At 37.0% G+C, this 19,936-nt stretch overlaps 1 protein-coding gene across 6 annotated transcripts in view; it reads right to left on the reverse strand.

Annotated features, from left to right (window-relative positions):
* Positions 1–19,936, reverse strand: part of Zfp385d (zinc finger protein 385D) — a 380,934-nt gene that overhangs the window by 138,298 nt on the left and 222,700 nt on the right. For 5 of the 6 annotated variants that reach the window (NM_001013992.1, XM_039093237.2, XM_039093239.2 and 2 more), the window contains 1 exon segment: positions 12,193–12,303. The exons of the other annotated variant lie outside the window; for it this stretch is intronic. In NM_001013992.1, coding sequence (NP_001014014.1) covers positions 12,193–12,303 — 111 coding nt within the window. 6 annotated transcript variants of the gene reach the window in all.

Here is a 19,936-nt window from a genome sequence, read left to right on the forward strand (position 1 = left end):
GTTAATTTGAATATTAAAAAGATTTCTTACCACATGATGTGAGCAGCAGGTTATTGAGCATTTTGGTTACTTGTAAAAACGATTACTGATAGTTTTTTTAAGTGCGTAATCTATCTTTATTTTCATTATGGAAATTCTAAATTCAGATAAACATCTTTGAAGTAGAAACTTCTGTTATCTTTGGAAAATCAGTTATGTCAAATGATCTGTTGCTAGGGCACACAAGTGAAAGGATGTTTTACTAAAGCAGACACATGAAAGAATGTTTTCCTGAAGCAGACACAGATGAAAGGATGTTTTGCTGACACAAACATGTGGAAGGATGTATGATATTAAAAAGGAATATAAATATAACCCAACAGATAATGGTGATACTGAATGGTATTGGTAAGCCTTATTATTCCTTACTGGTCATCATTTATAATAACCTCCTAGAAAGACACACACACCAAAAATTTTCTGGTAGTGTTCTGGAGGCTTCCTGGCACTTCTGTGGACTCAGGCCAATTGGCAAAGTGAAGTGGAAGTTTCTGGATATGGCATCTGATACAGACTCAGAATTTTGCTAAGACAGAGTCACATGGAGCTTTGCAAAGAAAGACTGACATGGTATTTTGCTGAGGCAAGACCCATGGGAGGACACATGATGCCTCGAGAGAGCATAAATAGGACCCAACAGACAGTGTCCTATGGCTTTCATAGCTAGCTTTGCAAAGCTTCATTGGTCTCCTGTCTTCACCTTTACTGATCTTCAATTTGTTGAGAGAGGCATGGTAGAGAACTTCTCTAGGGGTCTCTGCTTGTCCTGGTCGCTCCTGCTAACTTGTGCTGATTCATCAATGGCCTGGCCATTTCTGCTGTGTTGTGTCACCACTGCTGATTTTGTGTTTGCTATCCTGATACTACTGAATTGGAATGCTGGTATCCTGACAATTGGAGACTGAAATTGCCCCCAAGGAACTACTTCTAAACAGCGTACAGCAGAGCCTCATGGCTTCTTCTGGATGGACCTGTCATTGCTGAGTAATGAATAGTGTTTGCTAGTGGATGGGGCTACTCCTGCTGATTCGTGTGAACTGAACTGTTGGTATTCTGACAACACAAATTGGATTTGCTCCCAAGAGCTATTTCTAAACAAATCCACTTCCCCTGTATCCTAAGAACCTTTCTTTTCTATTACCTTTAGTGGGTGCTGGTGGGCTAGAAGGGAGGGTAAAGCATTTAAGAGCCCTTATTAAAAGTAGGTTTTGAAAAATCAAAACCTACATGGCTTACTACATTCCTGTATCCAAAAATTTAGAACACTGATAAAAGTATCCACTTTACAAGAGCATTGGGGAAATCTATTAACTGTACTGGTGGTGATCTCACACATCTTCCTTTAAATAATCAGAAGCTTCTGAGCTATACTATTTTTGAATAACACCCCATTCCCTCTGCTGGTTCATCAAATGAGTTCCCAGAAGTAGTATTTGGTAGTCCCCTGTTATAACAGAAATGATATTGCATTAAAAATCAGGCATTTAAATTTGAACTTGCAATTAAACATTGAGTGTCTATGCTTGACCTGTGAGTGGGACTGTGTGAGAGAAACCAAGAATCTTTGTGAGTAAGGCCACATTTTCTTCATATAAGCTTTGAGACAAACCATGAATCTATTGAAACTAATGGCTATTTCTCCAGGACATGCTGGCTTATGAAGCAGTGTGCAAACAGAAGTGTACTTTGCAACATGATAATGGACCTATGGTCTGATCTAGACCAGAGGAGTGATACATGGTAGAGAAGTGAACATTGCCCTAACTAAGCAACCATTTCATTTGTTTTGAATGTTTGCACAATCTAGAACCACCTAGGAAGAGAGTCTTGGTTGAGGAATTGTCTAGATGAAGTTGACCAGTAAGCATGTTGATGGAGAAATATGTATATTGCCTTAATTGACATGGAAGCCTTAGATCAATGTAGGGAGCACCATTACATAAATTGGGGTCCTGGACTAGATTGTAGGAGAGAGCTGAGAACTAACAAGTGTTCAGCATAAGTGCATTTCTTCTGTCTCCGTTGCTCAATATGGATGTGATGTCTCCTGCTGCTGTGATTTCCCAACATTGATGTATGAAAAACTGAAATTATGAGCTAAAAGTGTTCTCCCCTAATTTGCTTTTGGTGAGAGTATTTTATTTGACTGAAATTCAACCAGAATACAAGGTACAGGGCAGCTGGCCAATAAATCTCTTACAGTGCACCTTAGCTTGTAAAAAGTAATTAGCAGTCTCTTCTTTCGCTAACATGAAATAAAACTCTATTAAAATGAGTTTGACTATAAAAACACATTATATACCTAGTTTGGAACTTGAGACTTCTTTCATATTCTACAAACAATCATTAAATACTAATTCATTAATTCATTCGTTTCATTCATGGATATCACCTTATATCCATGTTGGCCACATTTTAATTTGCCTATCAAAAGCAATTTACTAACCTGCCCAGGCCACATAGCAATTCATGCTTATTTTAAGATGATGATAAAATAATTTAACAAATTACAACATTTCAGCCTTTAATTAGAAGATTTTGCACAATACAATATATTTAAACCAATATTTAAATATTTTATTCAAGAAAAAGTTGCATCAAGGAAAGAAAACCTGATTTAAGTACATTCAACATAATTTGGGACATTACTTTTTCATTGGATTTTTATGTATTTTCATTTCAAATCTTATCCCTTTTCCCCTCTCTCATGCATGCACTCCCCCGACCCCTGATTCTAGCAAGATGCTCTCATTCCTACCCACCCATTCCCAGCTCAACACCCTGGCATTTCCCTACACTGGGGAAACAAGGCTACTCAGGACTAAGGGCTTCTCCCCCTGTTGATGCCAGACAATGCCATCCTCTGGTACATATGAGGCTATAGCCATGTATACTCTGTGGTTGGTGGTTTAGTCCCTGGGAGCTCTGGGGGGTTCTCAGTGGTTTATATTATTGTTCTTCCTATGGGATTACAAAACCCTTCAGCTCCTTCAGTCCTTACTCTAACTCCTCCATTGGGGTCCCTGTGCTCAGTCCTATTGTTAGCTGCAACATATATTATATATTCTGACTGGTGTGAGGTGGAATCAGGGTTGTTTTGATTTGCATTATTCTGAAGAATAAGAACTTGGACATTTCGTTAGGTGCTTCTTGGCCATTCAATATTCATTAGTTGACAATTCTTTGTTTAGGTCTGTACCCCATTCTTGAAAAGAAATATTTGGTTCTCTGGAGTCTAACTTGTTGAGCTCCTTGTGTTTATTAGATATCAGCCCTCTATTGGAGGTATAATTGGTAAAAATCTTTTCCCAATCTGTTGGTTGCCGGTTTATCCTATTGACAATGTCTGTTGCCTTACAGAAGCTTTGCAATTTTATGAGGTCCCATTTGTCAATTTTTGATCTTAGAGCATAAGCCATGGGTGTTCTGTTCAGGAAATTTTTCACAGCGCCCATGTGTTCAAGGCTCTTTGCCAAGTTCTCTTCTATTAGTTTCATTGTTTCTGTTTTGATGTGGAGGTCCTTGATCCGCTTGGACTTAAGTTTTATACAGGGTGATAAGGATGAGTCAATTTGCATTCTTCTACCTGCTGACCTCCAGTTGAATCAGCACCATTTGTAGAAAGTGTTGTCTTTTTTTACATTGGACAGTTTTGGCTCCCTTGTCAAAGACCATGTGACCATAGGTGTGTGGGCTCATAGTCCTCAATCCTTTTCCATTGATCTAAGTGCTTGTCTCTGTACCAATACCATGCAGTTTTTATCACGATTGTCTGTAATATAAATTGAAGTCAAGGGTGGTGAATCCCCCAGAAGTTTTTTTATTATTGAAAATAGTATTTGATATCCTGGGTTTTATGTTATTCCAGATGAATTTGCAAATTGCTCTTTCTAACTCTATGAAGAATTGAGTTAGAATTTTGATGGGGATTGTATTGAATTTGTAGATTGCTTTCAGCAAGATGTTCATTTTGCTATAGTAATCCTGGTAAGATTACTTGTAGGATCTTTGTGTGGTTTAGGTGTTAGTACAGTTGTGGCATCATAGAACAAATTGCATAGTGTTCTCTCTGTTTCTATTTGGTGGAATCCTTTGAAGAGTACTGGTATGAGGTCTTCTTTGAAGTTCTCATAAAATTTTTCACTAAACCCACCTGGGTTTTTTTACTTGGGAGATTTCTATTTCTTTTGGGGTTATAGGACTCCTTAGATGGTTTATCTGATCCTGATTAAACATTGGTACCTGGTATCTGTCTAGAAAATTGTCCATTTCATCCAGATTTTCCAGTTTTGTTGAGTATAGGATTTTGTAGTAGGATCTGATAATTTTTTTTATTTCTTCAGTTTCTGTTGTTATGTGTCCCTTTTCATTTCTGATTTTGTTAATTTGGATACTGTCTCTGTGTCCTCCGGTTAGTCTGGGTAAGGGTTTATCTATCTTGTTAATTTTCTCAAAAACCAGCTCCTGGTTTTGTTCATTGATTGTACAGATCTTTTTGTTTCTTCTTGGTTGATTTCAGCTTTGTGTTTGATTAATTCCTGCTATCCACTCCTTTTGGGTGTATTTGCTTCTTTTTGTTCTATAGCTTTCAGGTGTGCTCTCAAGCTGCTAGTGTATGCTCTCTCCTGTTTCTTCTTGGAGGCACGGATACTGTGAGTTTTCCTCTTAGCACTGCTTTCATTTTACCCATAAGTTTGGGTGTGTTGTGCCTTCCTTTTCATTAAATTCTAAGAAGACTTTAATTTCTTTATTTCTTCCTTGACCAAGTTATCACTGAGTAGCGCATTCTTCAGCTTCTTTGTGTATGTGGGCTTTTTGTCGTTTTTGTTGTTATTGAAGACCAGTTTTAGTCCATAGTAATCTGATAGGATGCAAGGCATATTTCAATATTCCTTTATCTGTTGAGGCCTATTTTATGATTAATTATATGACCAATTTTGGATAAGGTACTATGTAGTGATGAGAAGAAGTTGTACGCTTTTGTTTCAGGATGAAATGTTTTATAGATATCTATTAAATCCGTTTGGTTCATAACTTCTGTTACTTTCACTGTGTCTGTGTTTATTTTCTGTTTCTATCTTCTGTCCATGATCAGAGTGGCATGGTGAAATCTCACATTATTATTTCTGTGGTGCAATGTGTGCATTGAGCTTTAGTAAAGTTTCTTTTATGAATATGGTTGCCCTTACATTTGGAGCAGAGATGTTCAGAATTCAGAGTTCATCTTGGTAAATTTTTCCTTTGATGAGTATGAGTTATCTTTTTTGATAACTTTTGATTGAAAGTCAATTTAATTTGATATTAGAATGTCTACTCCAGTTTGTTTCTTCAGACCATTTGCTTGGAAAATTATTTTCCAGCCTTTTATTCAGAGGTGGTGTCTGAGTTTGCCAGTGGGGTGTGTATAATGTATGCAACAAAATATTGGGTCCTGTTTACATATCCAATCTGTTCGTCTGTCTCTTTACTGAGGAATTAAGTCCATTGATCTTAAAAGTTATTAAGGAATAGTGATTGTTCTTTCCTGTTATTTTTGCTGTTAACTGTGCGATTTTGCTTGGGTAGCTATCTTCCTTGGGGTTTGCTGAAATAATATTAGTTTCTTGCTTTTGCTAGAGTGTATTTTCCCTCTTTGTGTTGGAGTTTTCCATCTGTTATCCTTTGTAGTGCTGGATTTGTGGAAAGATACTTTATAAGTTTGGTTTTGTCTTGGAATTGCTTGGTTTCTCCATCTAGGTTAACTGAGCGTTTTGCTGGATATAGTTGCCTGGGCTTGCATTTGTGTTCTCTTAGGGTCTGTATGATATCTCTCAAAGATCTTCTAGCTTTTGTAGTCTCTGTTGAGAAATCTAGTGTAATTATGATAGATCTGCCTTTATATGTTACTTTACATTTTCCCCTTACTGCTTTTTAATATTCTTTGTTTTTCTTCCTTTTCTTTCCTTTTAATATTCTTTCTTTCTTTCTTTCCCTCTTCTTTTCTTTCTTTCTTTCTTTTTTTTTTGTGCATTTGGTGTTTTGACTGTTATGTGATAGGGGAATTTCTTTTCTGGACCAGTCTATTTGGAGTCTGGTAAGCTTCTTGTATGTTCAGGGCTATCTCTTTCTTTAGGTTAGGAAAGTTTTTTCCTATAATTTTGTTGAAGACACTTATTGGCCCTTGAAATTGACAAACTTCATGCTCTTCTATGCCTAAGAATTTAGTTTGGTCTTCTCATTGTGTCCTGGATTTCCTGGAGGTTTTGGGTTTAGAAGTATTTTTGCGTTTTTCATTTTCTTTGACTATTATGTCAGTGTTTTCTTTGGCCTCTGAGACCCTCTATTCAATCTCATCCATTCTGTTGATAATGCTTGCGTCTATGACTTCTGATCTTTTTCTAGGAATTCTATCTCCAGAGCTGTCTTTCTTTGCGATTTCTTTATCGTCTCTATTATTATTTTTAGATTCTGGAGGGTTTCATTCAATTTCTTCACCTGTTTGGTTGTGTTTTCCTGTAACTCTTTAAGGAATTGTTGTGTTTCTTCTTTAAGGTCTCTACTTCTTTACCTGTGTTCTCCTGTATTTCTTCAAGGGAGTTATTTATGTCCTTCTTAACATCCTCTATCATCATCATGAGATGTGATTTTAAATCCAATTCTTGCTTTTCTGATGTGTTAGGGTATCCAATACTTGCTGTACTGGGAGAACTGGGTTCTGATGATTCCAAATAGTCTTGGTTTCTGTTGCTTAGGTTCTTAAGCTTGCCTCTTGTCATTTTGTTATCTCTGATGTTAGTTGCTCTTGTTGTCTCTGAGTGGAGCTTGTCACTCCTGTGGCCTATGATCCTATGATCTTAGGGAGGGGGGGGGGAGCAGTTCTGGGACACCTGCTCTCTCCTGGGAGGCTTTGTGTCTGGAGGACTGTGGGGCAGCCTCAACTCTGATTGCAGGAGACAGGAAGGATACTGTCCCATGATGCTCTGCAGTTCCTGTGCCCTGTGTGCTCTTGTTGGATCCCTTTCTAGACAGTTAGTGGACCAAAAGTGTCATTTCACCTGTGGACTTAGGAGTGAGATCACTCCTTGGGGACCAGCTTTCTTTGGGAATGAGTGCTGTAAGATAGGAAGTGTTCTGTTCCAGGCTGCTCCATGGTTCCTATGTCCTGTGTATTTCTGGAGTGTCCCTCTTTGGACAGTTAGTTTAGCAAAAGTGGGGTCTCACCTTTGGGCTTAGGAGTGAGAGTGCTCCTGGGAGACCAGCTCTCTGTGCATGTTTTGGGCCTTAGCTCTGGTTTCAGATGGAAACTGGAAGGCAATTTGTGACATTTCATAAGCTATCTGCAGGGCTTTAAAAAAGGTGGAGCATATAGGAAACAGGTATGGTACAATATCAAATGATATAGTTTTTAATAGGAAGGGTTAAACAAATAAATGAAAGCTTAGAGGGGGTCAGAAAATTGAATTTTCATGATCTAGAGATGCAAAGAGGTGTAAGCTATTATTTTCACTGCAAAGGGAAGAAGCTTTGAAATGTAAAGGGTTCCTGTGGCAAAAACACTTTCCAAGTGACAGAAAATTCAATCACACATACAAGGGAATAACAGTTGCTCCAGAACATTCTAGACATAGAAACAAAAACAAGAAAATAAAATTTAGATTTACCTGAAAAGAATAAATATGCAATGGTTTGAGGATTGAGAGCATTTTCATTGTGATTAAAATATGATCAAGTCAAATAAATGTATATTTATCTGTACATTGGGATTGTATTAATGTAGTACATAAACTGAAAAGTCTAGTTGATACGGCATTCAGCATCTATGCAGTTTATAAAGGTAGTAGTTTAGAACACTTCAGGTCAATAAGCATGTAATGCCATTGCTTCCCATGCCTTAGTTCTTCCTGAAGCATGAAAGAACAAGGATGATTTTACATCTCTAAGGGACAGCAAATTGTTACGTTTAAATTCTGCAATATTTATATTATAATGGCAAAATATAGTCGAAATGTTGCCTTTCTTTTAAATAAATACTAGGTCTTTAAATTAAAAGATAATCAACGCTATCACTTAAAAAAATTAACCCTAAGGGAGCAAGAGAGCTCACAGGCTAAAGGGGATTACCACTAAGCCTGAGGATATAAGTTTGAACCTTGGGACCCACGTGTTTGAAGTGAAGATGGACTTTGACTTCACATGAAGGCTATTATAAACCCCTTCACATACATATATAGATAGCTAAACAAATATAATAACAATCATTGAAAAATTAACCCTATATGATGAGTTTACATCCATCTTTGAATATAAAGTTAAGAAAAATGTAAGAATAATGAATTCATACAAGCTTATAAAATACAGAGCAAGTGAAGTGGATTATGAAATTAACGTTCATTAATTATATTGACTTGGAATCCTAGTCTGTCTTCCTCAGAAAGCATCTATTATATAGAGCAATCTCCCAAAGATGGCTAAAGTCTCATGCCTTGAAACTTTGAGATAGGAAGTGGAAAAATGGGTTTAGGCTAGCAGGTACTATTAACTTTGCTAGTCAGCTTAATTAAAAGTGAGAAAATTATCCTGAATATTTAGGCTGCCCTAGTATGATTTATCAATATGCACAAATTGGGCAGAAGAGTCAAAGCAATTGAGCAAAGTACTATTATCTAGAGAAGAAGAGAGGCCTCTGTGAACTCAAACCAGAAGAAGCTGTGTTCTTTCTTCTTCAGAATCCTTTATAGCAATAAAATTCTATCAACACCCTGATAACATGCAAAGAGACCTGTGTAGACTTCTTGCCCCCAGGAAAATATGGTGACATATTTGTGTTCTTCACAGCCACAGTATAAATAGACAACAAGTACACATACACACTGTCTAATAATGGGTCAAGTGTACAATAGTTAATGATGACTGAGACCTATAAACCCAAATACCATGATAGCTTGGCTACTCCTTTGCCTACATACATTAGAGTTCTCAATGCAATCTTATGAGAATAGTAGTCAGCTCTCCCTGATAAGCATACATGAGCACTCTATGTCACCTAGAAACATTTTTAGCAAATTAAATAACTATTGTCTTTTAATGAGAAAATAAGATTATATTTGAGAAGAAAAGAATTCTTGTATAACCTCCTTCAGATTAAAGTTAATAATAGAATTTATGAATGTAAATGTCACTAATAGTTTATTCAGCAACATTCATAGTTACAAACCATGAATATCAATCTAGGAGAGACAAAATAACACCTGAAGTTGGAAACATTTTCTGGAAAAAAAATGGCTCATCACTGGGAATGTTCAATCCGAAGCCCTTGCCTGATATGGAAAGTGGAATTGTTCTACTCAGTGCAAGGTCCCATGGATTTGAGGTCTAACATCCTTGAAGCATTCTCTGACCCCTAATGTGCATAATTTCTTTTAATACAGTGGGAGATATTGCATCAAAATTGTTCCAAGGTGGAGATAATAAAACGACCTCGTCACATGTGAGAAGCTAGCAACTTGGTTTAGAGGAGTCGAGTCATCTTTATATGATAATTTCCAAAGTAGAATTCCTATTCACTTTAAGGACCAAGCAGAAGCCACTTTAAATAATGGTGAGAGAAATGTGTTTTCATGTATCCAGTGTTCAGAAATATACTCATAATTTACAGCACTGGTATTGAGAGTTAGAGAACATAGGGACCATTTCTGAACAAATAATTTTTATCATATCACCTAAATCATCAGTAATTTAACCCCATTTATAAGCTGATCTGAAAAAAATACAAATTGAACACATAAACAAAGTTTTAAATAAAGAAACAAGCAAAAAAGTAAGTACAATGTTATGCTAAAAAACAACAATACCAGAATAAGTTCACAACTCTTGTTTACATCTCAGTAGGATGCTACATATTTACGATAGTTGTAAGAAATCATTATATACAAATCGTTGTTTTATAATATGTTATTTTTCATGGATTAAACAACTTGTGATAAACATAGGTGCCAGTCAAATCAAAATGCTCAGCTTTTAAAAACAAATTTTAAAACCACTAAAAATATCCTACGTAAATAAAGATATCTTGTTTGGGGTTGGGGATTTAGCTCAGTGGTAGAGTGCTTGCCTAGCAAGTGCAAGGCCCTGGGTTCAGTTCCCAGCTCCGAAAAAAAAGAAAAAAAAAGAGATCTTGTTTGATGTTTCATTTTAAGCAGGTAATATATTATTAAATCATTCACATGAGACTATGATCTGGTGTTTCTGTTCTGGCCAAACTCTCACACTGAAATCCTAACCCTTTAGGTAATACATTAGATGGGGCCTTTGTTATTGTGATCAGGTTATAAGGGCCTAAACTGGTGTTCACCGGACCTCCTTCAACCATTCTCTTATGGAAGAGTGGTGAAAATATAATACCTATAAGCCAGAAAACATATTCTTCAGACTCTAAAATTACAGCAATTTAGGTTCAGACCTCCCAGCCTCTAGAACGAATAAATTTCAATTGATTATAAAATACCCAAGTGCACTTGAACTGGTCTAAGGAGTTCAAATGCAAAAGGATACACCGAGGCAAGCACTCCTTTTTCAATACAGCAGAAAGAATATTTTATTGCAAGAAAATCTTTGAGTTTCATGAGATAAATCATCAAACAAAATAACAATTGTTCTCTTGATAGAAGACATGAACTTTTTGCAACGGCCATATGAATTTTATGTGGCTGGTCACTGCTCATAGTTCTTAGCAGATGAAATGCTTCAAACCATCTGGCTATTTTGCACAAGCAATGGCATGTAATGACAATTTTGGCACATTGGTTTCTTTAAAATCACAGCAATGTTATAAGACTAAGTTGGTTTTAATCCCTGTTGTAGAAACTGAGGCTGTTTAAGACTGTCCACAGCAGCTGACTATGATTTGCTTCATGCCCTGTCAGGGAAGTGATTTTGCTAACTACAGATAGTTTGTGAGAGTGTGTGACGTTTGGAATTCTAGGGACTTTTCCAAGGGCATATAAATCTCAGGGCCCTGAGAGGCAGGGTATGTTGGTTACTGCTTTGTTGCTGTTGGTTATACTTGGTTGAAATTTGTTAAGCAGTCATGCACAAAGAAAAAAATAAGAAGGAATTAGATATCCAGATGGTAAAGATCAAAGATCTCCCAAGGAACTTGATTCCTCTAACCAGCAGAAAGTAATCTAATGATAATGTTGTCTCTTTTCCTTTCTATCCCTTCTCTTCTATGGAGTGTTATACAGTTGAAAGGGTGGAGAAAAATGGAAGAAAGAGAAATAAAACAAAATAGCAAAAGATAGGTACAATGGCAATTCACGGTGGGAGTTCATTATGATAGCAGAAAATGGGCCTTCTATTTGCTCACAGCCTGAATAAGAGGTGTCCATCTCCCGTTTCTTCTAAATCTGCAATTCTTTCTTCTGTACTTCTCAGGAGTAACTTTACCCCAAAGCAGAATTAGGGATTGGGAAGGAGGCACAAACACTTTCACATTTGCTACAAGACACCATTGGTACCACTAGGATGGATCCACAATCTACCTTCCTCCTCACATAATTTGGATGTTTTGTGGACAGCTTCCCCAACACTTTCAATCGATCGGGCAGGGCAGGCCCTCAGTTAAGATCTCTGAAGTTTCCTGTTCATATACCATTCTGAGAACACACGCACACACACACACACACACACACACACACACACACACACACACACACACAGAGAGAGAGAGAGAGAGAGAGAGAGAGAGAGAGAGAGAGAGAGAGACTCACAGCACTGAGTTGGAAGTGGGAACCTGTGTTGATACTGAGCAAAAAGCTTGGTCTTGGAAAATGATTTGTCTTGTTTTTGAGACATAATATATTGAAAGCTTCACTGACTCTGAATTTGATAATACCCAAAGAAAAAGCATAATATATATATATATATATGTACATATATATATATAAAGTATTCTTAAGATATCAAAAACAAAACACTAAACTTGAAGTATATGTAACTGTACATGCAATTTTTCTATGGTAAAAACAAATATAGGATAGTAAGCTCACAAGTTATTTGACACATGGAGTTGCAAGGTTTTTTTGGACATGGGCATTTTCAGTTGCTGGAGGAAAAAAGAACCCTAAAAACTAGAAGCATATAATGCATTTTGTAGTGACTAAGTGGTACACTCACATCTGAATTAAATCTCAACTGGCAAATGTTGCATGAGATGATTTGCTTTTTCCGATGAGGAAGAGGAACCCCGAATGTATGGTTTATTACAGCTTTCTGAATAGGGTCCATCTGTAAGAATAATAATAAAAAAAAAAACAGAGAAATAAAAGTTGTCAGTTTCACTGAATGCTACATATTTTCTTAAATCTTCACAACTCCTGTCTATTGCTTATGTTATAAACAACATATTTACTCCATGAAAAGGCATTTCTTCTGTCTTAGAATATAGATAACAGTAAACCCAAAGAGTGGTATGATAAGAAGATAACAAATGTTCACATTGGTATCTGCATACTTAGTTGTTTTTCCCATTTAGAACCAACCCTTATCATAGTTTTGATAATATTCATATATAATTAAAGGTTTAGGGGAACTCAAATTCTTATTAGAGTGGAAAGCCTAACATTGAAATGTGTTTATATCATTGTCTAAACCTGGACTTCAAACCACCTGATCAACCATGAAAATGAACTATGCAACATTATCCCACTTTATTCTATGTGTAGTGTCATTTAGACTTAAAAAAAAAACACACATGCAACTACCTACATGTTAACCTTAAATGGACTCATATAAATGGAATCAAACAGTCTCAGTGAAATTTCAGTTATCTCCATCCATCCCGTTCAGATGAGTATGAACAACACAAGGTTAACATCATCAGTTCAATTCTGTTAAGTATACTATCCCATTACTAAGCACTGGCACAGGGGCCACAGAAATAGCCCGAACAATTAGTGTCACATCAAAACGTTGGTCTGTACTATAATTCATGGATAGAATTTTTGGTCACACCAGTGGAAGGGGAAGCCCTTGGTCCTGCTAAGACTGAACCCCCAGTGAACGTGATTGTTGGGGGGAGGGCGGCAATGGGGGGAGGGTGGGGAGGGGAACACCCATAAAGAAGGGAAGAGGGAGGGATTAGGGGGATGTTTGCCTGGAAACCGGAAAAGGGAATAACATTCGAAATGTAAATAAGAAATACTCAACTTAATAAAAAAAATAAAATAAAATAAATAAAAAAAGAATTTTTGGTCACTTGTGTCCATTTATTGGAGGGAGACTTCACTATTTTTTGTATTTATTTTTTATTTTGGATATTACTTATTTACATTTCAAATGTTATTTCTTTTCTCAGTTTCCCATTCATAAACCCCATATCCCATCCTCCTACACCAACTTCTCCCACCCAACCATCCACCCTGACATTCCCCTACACTGGGTGGGCGGGAGGTCCAGCCTTGGCAGGACCAAGGACTTCTCCTCCCATTGGTGCCCAACAAGGACATCCTCTGCCTCATATGCAGCTGGAGCCCTGGGTCTGTTCATGTGTACTTTTTGTATAATGATTTAGTCCCTGGGAGCTCTGGTTGTTTGGTATTATTGTTCTTATGGGGTTGCAAACCCCTCTAGTGCCTTCAATCCTTTCTCTAATTCCTTGAGTAGGGGCCCTAGACTCACTTCAATGTTTGGCTGCTAGCATTCCCCTCTGTATTTGTCATGCTCTGGGTGAGCCTCTCAAGAGACAGATATATCATGGTCCTGTCAGCTTGCACTTCTTGGTTTCATCAATATTGTCTAATTTTTGTGGCTGTATGAATATAGGCTAGATCCTCAGTTGGAACAGGCTCTGAATGTTCATTTTTTCAGTCTCTGCTTCAAACTTTGTCACCATATCTCGTCCTATGAATATTTATGTTCCCGCTTTTAAGAAGGACTGAAGCATCTGCATGCTGATCTTCCTTCATTAGCTTCATGTGTTCAGTAATCTGAGCTTTTGGGCTAATATCCACTTATCAGTGAGAGCATACCATGGGTTTTTTTTTGTTTGTTTATTTGTTTTTGTTTGGGGTGTGTGTGTGTGTGTGTGTGTGTGTGTGTGTGTGTGTGTGTGTGTGTTGTGTTTGGGTTACCTCACTCAGGATGATATTTTCTAGTTATATGCATTTGCCTATGAATTCCATGAAGTCATTGTTTTTAATAGCTCAGTAGTACTCCATTGTGTAGGTGTACCACATTTTTGGGATCCACTTCTCTGTTGAAGGACATCTTGGTTCTTTACAAGTTCTGGCTATTATAAATAAGGCTGCTATGAACATAGTAGAGCATGTGTCCTTGTGATATTTTGGAGCATCTTTTGGGTATATTTCCAGGAGTGGTATAGCTGGGTCCTCAGGTAGTACTATGTTCAGTTTTCTGAGGAACCTCCAGATTGATTTCAAGAGTGGTTGTACCAGCTTGCAATCCCACCAATAATGGAGGAATGTTCCTCTTTTTCCGCATCCTTGCCAGTATCTGTTGTCACCTGAGTTTTTGATCTCAGCCATTCTGACTGCTGTGAAGTGGAATGTCAGGGTTGTTTTGATTTGCATTTCCCTGATGACTAAAGATGTTGAACATTTCTTTATGTACTTCTAAGCCATTTGATATTCCTCAGCTGTGAATTTGTTGTTTAGCTCTGTACCCCATTTTTTACAAGGGCTATTTGATTCTCTTGAATCTAATTTCTTGAGTTCTTTGTATATATTGGATATTAGCCCTCTATAAGTTGCAGGATTGGTAAAGATCTTTTCCCAATCTGTTGGTTGGCATTTCTCCTTTGCCTTACAGAAGCTTTGCAATTTTATGAGGTCCCGTGTGTTGATTCTTGATCTTAGAGCATAAGCCATGGGTGTTCTCTTCAGGAATTTTCCATAGTCCCCATATGATTGAGGCTCTCCCCACTTTTCTTCTATTAGTTTGAGTGTATTTAGATTTATGTGGGAGCCCTTGATCCACTTTGACTTGAGCTTTTTACAGGGTGATAAGAATGAATCAATTTGCATTCTTCTACATGCTGAGCTCAAGTTGAATCAACACCATTTTTGAAAATGCTGTCTTTTTTCCACTAGATGGGTTTAGCTCCTTTGTCAAAGATCAAGTGACCACAGGTGTGTGGGTTCATTTCTGGGTCTTCAATTCTATTGCATTGATCTACCTGCCTGTCTCTGTAGCAATACCATACAGTTTCTATAACTATTGCTCTATAATACAGCTTGAGGTCAGGAATGATGATTCCCCCAGAAGTTCTTTTATTGTTGAGGATAGTTTTCACTATCCTGGGTATTTTGTTATTCCAAATGAATTTGCAAATTGCTCTTTCTAACTCTGTGAAGAATTTAGTTGGAATTTTGGGATTGCATTGAATCTTGAGATTGCTTCTTCCAAGATGGCCATATTTACAATATTAATCCTGCCAATTCGTGAGCATGGGAGGTCTTTCCATCTTCTGAGATCATCATCAAATTTTTGTTCAGAGATTTGAAGTTCTTGTTGTACCGATCATTCACTTGCTTGGTTTGAGTCAACCCGAGAAATTTTATGTTAATTGTGACTATTGTGAAGGGTGTCATTTCCTTAATTTCTTTCTCAGCCTGTTTATTGTTGGAATAGAGGAAGGCTATTGATTTGTTTGAGTTAATTTTATACCAAGACACTTTGCTGAAGTTGTTTATCAGGCTTAGTAGTTCTCTGGTGGAACTTTTGAGGTCACTTATGTATACTATCATATCATCTGCAAATAGTGTTACTTTGACTTCTTCCTTTCTGATTTGTATCCTTTTGACCTCCTTTTGTTGTCTAATTGCTCTGGCTAGGATTTCAAATACTATATTGAATATGTAGAAAGAGAGTTGGCAGCAGTGTATAGTCCCTGATTTTATTGGGATTATTTCAAGTTTCTCTCCATTTAGTTTGATGTTGGCTACTGGTTTGCTGTATATTGCTTATATTATGTTTAGATATAGGCCTTGAATTCCTAATCATTCCAAGATTTTAACATGAAGGGGGGTTGAATTTTATCAAATGCTTCCTCAGCATCTAATAAGATCTTACGTTTTTTTCTTTGAATTTGTTAATATAGTGGATTACGTTGATGGATTTCTGTATATTGAACCGTCCCTGCATCCCTGGCATGAAGCCTACTTGATCATGATGGACGATCATTTTGATGTGTTCCTGTACTTGGGTTGCAAGAATTTTATTGATTATTGTTTCCAATTTTTAAAGTTTGAATTAAGTTTATCTACGACTCATTAAAATTACTGAGCATCATTCTGTGTGTAGGTATAGATAGATATATTGTAAAGTGTGTGAAAGGGGAAAGGTAACAAGAACCTTATATTTTGATAAAAATTGTTGACATCATTATATTGGTGTTTACATTTTTGAATGTTATGTATATATACACACAGAGAAAACACAGGTACGCCTTAAACTTAGTGGATCTCAGACTGCTCTCAAGTACATAATCCTTTAATTAGCTTTCTTTATGCTGGTATTGTAGGTATGCACCACCACATTTAGCTTGAAACATCTGACACACATTCATATTCATTGCTAAATAAATAATGGTGCCATGAGATAGCTTTAAAATGATTTGTCACAGTAAGAGTGAAGAATATGCCTAAGAAATTATTATTAGTGCTTATTTTGTTACATATCATAGTTTACTAATACTCCTAGTCAAAAATTGTTAAATTTTCCAGCACAGGAGCCAGTCATCTGGTCCTGTCTATCAGCTTGTATGTTAGAGAAATTCTAAATCTCTGTCATTCATAATTCCTCGACTGCTCGTCCAATCTGGCCTTAAAATGTATATTACAAGTGGAATCTAGTGATTATTAAATGTCTTCCAGTTATTACCACCACTTTCATGTTCAGTCAAAAGTTTAGAGCAATCAAAAGAAGTCATGGACAGGACAAAGTTCACCTTCTGCCTTCCTCACAGTTGATTATCGTAGTGGGAGATGTAGTGCACACTTGTAATTGCCAGAACTCTGGTACCTGAGACAGGAAGATCAAAGCTTTGTGACCATTTTGGGCTACACGGTGAGACCAGGTCTCAAAAACACAAGACAAAATAATCTATATAAAATATTTTTCCAATTTCTCTGTGAAAACTAGGCTGTCCCAGTGAATTTTATGTTCAGTTCCAAGTATTAATAAATTACAGGGTCCCCCTTCCTGCTTACTGCTCAGTCTTACCATGCTGCCTTAAAAATATCCATTCCTGGGTGTTATTTGCATATAATACTGACTAATATTAAGGCCTAGAAACAACTGGCCAACTTTCTGTCACTACGTTTTAATTTTATGTGCTATACATTGAACAGTGAGGTTTATGCCTGCCAAGAAAGTATTCCTGTCACCAAAATTTTGCCATTTCCACAACTTCATATAAATAGTATTCCAGACCATGAGGTCATGATGGTTTCTAAGGTTCTTATAGCTCATCACACTATCACATAAATTCACAGGTTTATCTTCATTATAACTAAGTAGTCTTCTTTCAGATGGCTACATCATAATGTTCTTCTGCATTAACCTGTTGGCTTATATTTGTAGAGATTGCAGCTCAGACTACAAACATTATTCTTCAGTCTTAACAATTTAAAACCATTTTTAAGTTCGATTCCATTTCTTTACTTCTCCACAGAAAATAATAAAAAAAACAATAGGCCCTTTCCTTCAATTAAACCTGCTCCAGGACAATGGTAGGAAAGGAAGAGGTCTAGTGTAGAAATCTTCTCCATAGGTACTGCCATGTTTTAAATCCCAGACAGGTTTTTAATCATTTCCTCAAGTCCCCTCATTCCTGTTTCCACAGGAACAAAAAGACCAATACACCAAATTTGAGAGCTCAGAGGCCATACAGATAGCTCAGTCTGCTTCCTGGGGTTAGACTTACACCTTTTAAAATGTCTTCTCACACTTCTACAGCACAAATACAAAATTATTTCTCCTTCATCCTTCAGGTGAAAAGCAGAATGAGGCTACTAACTCAGAGAACTGGGTCTTACTGACCTTCCGTGCAAGTATTCAGTACACACAAAAGACCCGTTTTCTTCCTTTCTTTCTTTTTTCTTTCTTTCCTTCTTTCTTTCTTTCTTTCTTTCTTTTTTCTTTCTTTCTTTTTTCTTTCTTTCCTTTTTCTTTCTTTCTTTCTCTCTTTCTCTCTTTCCTTCTTTCTTTCTTTCTTTCTTTCTTTCTTTCTTTCTTTCTTTCTTTTCATTGTGGAAGCTGTATTGTGTCACAGGGTGTCCCACAGTATATATGTGCCACACCCTTTTGCTCACATGCATTCTTTTATTTTACAGTTTTTTTAAAGAAAGAAATTAGAAAAACAACAACCTTTACAACAGTCAAAAATAATATAAAATACCTTGGGGTAACTCTAACCAAGCAAGTGAAAGATTGGTATGCCAAGAAATTGAAGATGATCTCAGAAGATAGAAAGATCTCTCATGCTCATGGATAGGCAGAATTAATACAGTAAAAATGGCCATCTTGCTGAAAGCAAACTACACATTCAATCCCCATCAAATTTCCAACTCAATTCTTCATAGAATTAGAAAGAGCAATTTGCCAATTCATTTGGAATAACAAAATCCCAGGATAGTGAAAACTATACTCAACAATAAAAGAACTTCCGGGGAAATCACCATCCCTGACCTCAAGCTGTATTACAGATCTACAGTGATAAAAACTATATGGTATTGGTACAGAGACAGGCGGGTAGACCAATGGAAAAGGATTGAAGACCCAGAAATGAACCCACAAAAATATGGTCACATGATCTTTGACAAAGGAGCTAAAACCACCCAGTGAATAAAAGATAGCATGTAGAAGAATGCAAAAACTCAGGTGACAACAGATGCTGGCAAGGACACCTCTCCATTGTTGGTGGGATTGCAAGCTGGTACAATCACTCTGGAAATCAGTCTGGCAGTTCCTCAGAGAATTGGACACAGTACTACTTGAGGACCCAGATATATCATTCCTATCCATATACCCAAAAAACCATAGAACAGAAAGTGAATTCTTTCCATGATCCATTATGCTTTAATAAATAGTGATTAAAGGGGCTGGAGAGATGGCTCAGCCGTTAAAGGCTAGGCTCACAACCAAAATAAATAGTGATTAAAGGATATTACATTTCTCCTATAATGATACTTTAAAATATAAGCACCCTGTATATTTATTATCAAAGATGTGCTCCACAAATACCCAGCACTTGTTTTGTCTCATAAGCTTGAGCAGTTATTGTGATATTTATATAAAATTGGAGGAAGGGTGTCTATATTCAATCAAGATTTTGTTGGAGGTATTTCAGAGCCAGATACTCCATGCAAATGTGACATGTGTCAAATTGTTTTGTCTGACTTGACTGATGCTCTGATCACCGTGACTAATGCATCAAATTTTAAAATGCAAAGTATTATATTCTTTTTATTTTAACCAAACCCTACCAATATCCTTAGAATATGGCTATGGCTTGATATAACATTGATATTGCTGTCTTTCTTTTTTCTTTTTAAAATTTTTTTATTAGATATATTTCTTTACTTACACTTCAAATGTTATCCCCCTTCCTGGTTTCCTGTCCATGAGCTCCCATTGCCTCCCATCCCCCTCCCCTCCCCCATATGGGTATTTCCCCTATACATCCCCCTTACTGCCCCCCATATTCCCCTGCACTAGGAGACCAACCTTGGCAGGAACAAGGGTTTTCCCTTCCACTGGTGCCCCAACAAGGCTACTCTCTACTACATATGCAGTTGGAGCCCTGGGTCAGTCCATGTATAGTCTTTCTGTAGTGGTTTAGTCCCTGGAAGCTCTGGTTGGTTGGCATTGTTGTTTTTATGGGGTTGCAAGTTCCTTC

This window comes from Rattus norvegicus, chromosome 15 (assembly GCF_036323735.1).
Source record: "Rattus norvegicus strain BN/NHsdMcwi chromosome 15, GRCr8, whole genome shotgun sequence".
Taxonomy (NCBI): domain Eukaryota; kingdom Metazoa; phylum Chordata; class Mammalia; order Rodentia; family Muridae; genus Rattus; species Rattus norvegicus.